The sequence below is a fragment of the Salmo salar genome, chromosome ssa15 (assembly GCF_905237065.1).
Source record: "Salmo salar chromosome ssa15, Ssal_v3.1, whole genome shotgun sequence".
NCBI classification, from domain to species: domain Eukaryota; kingdom Metazoa; phylum Chordata; class Actinopteri; order Salmoniformes; family Salmonidae; genus Salmo; species Salmo salar.
Window position 1 is genome coordinate 7,749,332 of NC_059456.1, and position 5,274 is coordinate 7,754,605.

The following is a 5,274-nucleotide window of genomic DNA, read 5'->3' on the forward strand; positions in this document are numbered from 1 at the left end:
AAATGATCTTACTCAGAGCCATAGCTCGACTACCCAAACACTGTTTGACTGTGTAATCTATCAGAATACTGCTGCGTTATAGATGTCCCTGAGGTGGTGGTGGCATCCTGGGGAGATACTGAATCTATATATGGTAACAATACATGTTGTTATCCTTGGCTTATCTCATGACTTCCCTGTAGCCAGTCACACGAGCATACCTTATCTCTCTCCTGTAGGCAGCCATCTTGGCGTGAGAGACACTGGCTAATGTTGATCTAATTGTTGTGACATTCTGTGGTCTCCATGGCCTGTGTAGAACTTCAGAGAGAGAGCTGAACATTTCTGGGAGTCTCTGTCCTGTACTGTGTTTACCTCCGCTTTCCTTCATGTAGGGTTTTATTAAATACATCATATTAAGCGACTCATAGTTGCTGGATTTCTGGAAAAAGCTGGGAGTTTTGGAAATGTTATCAGAAATCCTACGTCCATATATGTGAATATGTGCTGCTCTCCCCTCTGGTGTTGAACAGTGCCTTGTCTCCACTGTGGTCCGAGGTGACAGGACACAGATGTCTTCCATTCAATCTGCCAATCCACATCACAGTCTGAGCCTGGGTCAATGTGGAGCTGTTGTCTAGTGGGTAGGGTTAGGGTTTCTGGACCCTGGTTGGGTTTCTGGACCCTGGTGGGGTTTATGGACCCTGGTGGGGCTTCTGGACCCTGGTGGGGTTTCTGGACCCTGGTTGGGTTTCTGGACCCTGGTGGGGTTTATGGACCCTGGTGGGGCTTCTGGACCCTGGTGGGGCTTCTGGACCCTGGTGGGGTTTATGGACCCTGGTGGGGTTTATGGACCCTGGTGGGGCTTCTGGACCCTGGTGGGGCTTATGGACCCTGGTGGGGTTTATGGACCCTGGTGGGGCTTCTGGACCCTGGTGGGGTTTCTGGACCCTGGTGGGGCTTCTGGACCCTGGTGGGGCTTATGGACCCTGGTGGGGTTTATGGACCCTGGTGGGGTTTATGGACCCTGGTGGGGCTTCTGGACCCTGGTGGGGCTTATGGACCCTGGTGGGGTTTATGGACCCTGGTGGGGATGGTGGGGCTTCTGGACCCTGGTTGGGTTTCTGGACCCTGGTGGGGCTTCTGGACCCTGGTGGGGTTTATGGACCCTGGTGGGGCTTATGGACCCTGGTGGGGCTTATGGACCCTGGTGGGGCTTCTGGACCCTGGTGGGGCTTCTGGAACCTGGTGGGGCTTCTGGACCCTGGTGGGGCTTCTGGAACCTGGTGGGGCTTCTGGACCCTGGTGGGGCTTATGGACCCTGGTGGGGTTTCTGGACCCTGGTGGGGCTTCTGGACCCTGGTGGGGTTTCTGGACCCTGGTGGGGCTTCTGGACCCTGGTGGGGCTTATGGACCCTGGTGGGGTTTATGGACCCTGGTGGGGTTTATGGACCCTGGTGGGGCTTCTGGACCCTGGTGGGGCTTATGGACCCTGGTGGGGTTTATGGACCCTGGTGGGGATGGTGGGGCTTCTGGACCCTGGTTGGGTTTCTGGACCCTGGTGGGGCTTCTGGACCCTGGTGGGGTTTATGGACCCTGGTGGGGCTTCTGGACCCTGGTGGGGCTTATGGACCCTGGTGGGGCTTCTGGACCCTGGTGGGGCTTCTGGAACCTGGTGGGGCTTCTGGACCCTGGTGGGGCTTCTGGAACCTGGTGGGGCTTCTGGACCCTGGTGGGGCTTATGGACCCTGGTGGGGTTTCTGGACCCTGGTGGGGCTTCTGGACCCTGGTTGGGTTTCTGGACCCTGGTGGGGCTTCTGGACGCTGGTGGGGCTTCTGGACCCTGGTGGGGCTTCTGGACCCTGGTGGGGCTTCTGGAACCTGGTGGGGCTTCTGGACCCTGGTGGGGCTTCTGGACCCTGGTGGGGTTTATGGACCCTGGTGGGGTTTATGGACCCTGGTGGGGCTTCTGGACCCTGGTGGGGCTTATGGACCCTGGTGGGGTTTATGGACCCTGGTGGGGCTTCTGGACCCTGGTGGGGTTTCTGGACCCTGGTGGGGCTTATGGACCCTGGTGGGGTTTATGGACCCTGGTGGGGTTTATGGACCCTGGTGGGGCTTCTGGACCCTGGTGGGGCTTCTGGACCCTGGTGGGGTTTATGGACCCTGGTGGGGATGGTGGGGCTTCTGGACCCTGGTTGGGTTTCTGGACCCTGGTGGGGCTTCTGGACCCTGGTGGGGCTTATGGACCCTGGTGGGGCTTCTGGACCCTGGTGGGGCTTCTGGAACCTGGTGGGGCTTCTGGACCCTGGTGGGGCTTCTGGAACCTGGTGGGGCTTCTGGACCCTGGTGGGGCTTATGGACCCTGGTGGGGTTTCTGGACCCTGGTGGGGCTTCTGGACCCTGGTTGGGTTTCTGGACCCTGGTGGGGCTTCTGGACGCTGGTGGGGCTTCTGGACCCTGGTGGGGCTTCTGGACCCTGGTGGGGCTTCTGGAACCTGGTGGGGCTTCTGGACGCTGGTGGGGCTTCTGGACCCTGGTGGGGCTTCTGGAACCTGGTGGGGCTTCTGGACGCTGGTGGGGCTTCTGGACCCTGGTTGGGACCCTGGTTGGATGTGTCTCTGGTTGGTGTGGATGTGTCCCTGGTTGGGTGGATGTGACCCTGGTTGGTGTGGATGTGTCCCTGGTTGGGGTGGATGTGTCCCTGGTTTGGTGGATGTGTCCCTGGTTGGGGTGGATGTGTCCCTGGTTGGGGTGGATGTGTCCCTGGTTGGGGTGGATGTGTCCCTGGTTGGGGTGGATGTGTCCCTGGTTTGGTGGATGTGTCCCTGGTTGGGTGGATGTGTCCCTGGTTGGGGTGGATGTGTCCCTGGTTTGGTGGATGTGTCCCTGGTTGGGTGGATGTGTCCCTGGTTGGGTGGATATCTGCTCTAAAGTGTGTGTTCTGGTTGGGCTAGATATGTGAGAATATAAGCTGTTGGGTTTCTCCAGTGCTCCACCCAGACACAGGCACCTCTAAGACCAGGGATTACTATGGTATGATGAACAGTGTCTCTGGTCTTCCTCTGGTCTTCCTGATGGCCAACAGAAAGAATGTAGGCGGCTATCTTCTATGCCTCCTTCAAACACATATAAAAAAATGGTTTAGGACAGGGTTCCCCAATAGGTGGCCTGCGGGACAAATTCAGCCATCGGGTGATTATATCTGGCACAACATAGTTGTGGATGGACATAAAAGACCGTAGAATCACCAGGAAATTAGCTCAAAAGGATTTTAATTTCGGACATATGTTCCCAAGTGTTCCCATGCATAAATAGAGAGTCACATGTGATCGTATCTTAGTGTAACCAAGATATGAAATAATTCTGTTTTGGGCAAATACTATATGTTTGATATTTGTTGCTGTCAATTTTTTTTGGTGTACAAATGATTTATAACTATCCCACTGGGCATAGACGTCAGTTCAGCATCTATTTGTGATTCACATATGGTTGTCAACTGATGTCAATTCAATGCGAAATCAAAAACAAAAATGCTAAATTCCCTTAAAGTAACCAGGTAACGTACATGTTGGATAAAACATTACACGACAGGCCTGATGGAAACAGGACATTTATCAGTAAACTTTCCAAATGTAGACAAAACAAAATAAAGTGAGATTTTTTGGTGTCTGTAAAATTAATTATGTGAAAAATGGCGTTGGAAACGGTTTTATGCGCTAATATTGTTGTAATATCAATATCATATCGAAGTAAACTTGATCTGTTGTGTGGTCCTCCCACTACGACTCAGGAAACCATACAGTTTATTAGGCTACAGATCTGTTGTGTGGTCCTCCCACTACGACTCAGGAAACCATACAGTTTATTAGGCTACAGATCTGTTGTGTGGTCCTCCCACTACGACTCAAGAAACAATACAGTTTATTAGGCTACAGATCCGTTGTGTGGTTCTCCCACTACGACTCAGGAAACCATACAGTTTATTAGACTACAGATCTGTTGTGTGGTCCTCCCACTACGACTCAGGAAACCATACAGTTTATTAGGCTACAGATCTGTTGTGTGGTCCTCCCACTACGACTCAGGAAACCATACAGTTTATTAGGCTACAGATCCGTTGTGTGGTCCTCCCACTACGACTCAGGAAACCATACAGTTTATTAGGCTACAGATCCGTTGTGTGGTTCTCCCACTACGACTCAGGAAACCATACAGTTTATTAGACTACAGATCTGTTGTGTGGTCCTCCCACTACGACTCAGGAAACCATGCAGTTTATTAGACTACAGATCTGTTGTGTGGTCCTCCCACTACGACTCAGGACACCATACAGTTTATTAGACTACAGATCTGTTGTGTGGTCCTCCCACTACGACTCAGGAAACCATACAGTTTATTAGGCTACAGATCTGTTGTGTGGCGCTCCCACTACGACTCAGGAAACCATACAGTTTATTAGACTACAGATCTGTTGTGTGGTCCTCCCACTACGACTCAGGAAACCATACAGTTTATTAGGCTACAGATCTGTTGTGTGGTCCTCCCACTACGACTCAGGAAACCATGCAGTTTATTAGACTACAGATCTGTTGTGTGGTCCTCCCACTACGACTCAGGAAACCATGCAGTTTTATTAGGCTACAGATGAAATGAGTTATGATGAACTTCACCGGGTGGAGAAAGAGTCCGATGATCTTGACTCTCCTTTCCAAGAAATATGGAAGGTGTTATTCTGATTACATGATAATTGATGCTTGACTACCGTTTTGACAAATAAAAATTATATTTTGTCCATAAAAATCTCATCATGTAGGCTATACCCACACTGTATCTGCAAGCTAATGGCTAGAGCGCATGTACCAAGACCAGTGTGGGCACAGCGGTATACACACACACACACACACACACACACACACACACGCACACACACACGCACACACACACACACACACACACACACACACACACACACACACACACACACACACACACACACACACACACACACACACACACTTCCCCTTCTCTTTTCTCAGTCTGCATGTTAATTCCCAGGATCTCCAGCGTGAAACACTAAACCCTCAATGTCACATGCAAAACACGTCGCCGTTTAATTCCACAGAGACACGAGGGGTCAGTGATCAACTCAGCCAGCAACTTACAGGAAGAGTGACACAAACACTGATTACACTGACGAAGGGAAAGCTGCTGTGTACAAATACTAAACAATATCCTCCCACCACCAAGACATGCTAATAAACCCCCACCCCCAAGACATGCTAATAAACCCCC

The 5,274-nt window shown here is 51.8% G+C and overlaps 1 protein-coding gene across 1 annotated transcript; it reads left to right on the plus strand.

Annotated features, from left to right (window-relative positions):
* The first annotated feature begins 752 nt into the window (after window positions 1-752).
* LOC123727156 (uncharacterized PE-PGRS family protein PE_PGRS24-like) lies at window positions 753-2,639 on the plus strand. Its single transcript, XM_045695262.1, has one exon. The coding sequence runs from the start codon at window positions 753-755 to the stop codon at window positions 2,637-2,639; it is 1,887 nt and encodes a 628-aa protein (XP_045551218.1).
* The last annotated feature ends 2,635 nt before the right edge of the window (window positions 2,640-5,274 follow it).

What these genes read in the sequence shown, in the direction of transcription:
- LOC123727156 (XM_045695262.1), top strand. Translation starts at nt 753, where the DNA reads ATGGACCCTGGTGGGGCTTCTGGACCCTGGTGGGGCTTCTGGACCCTG.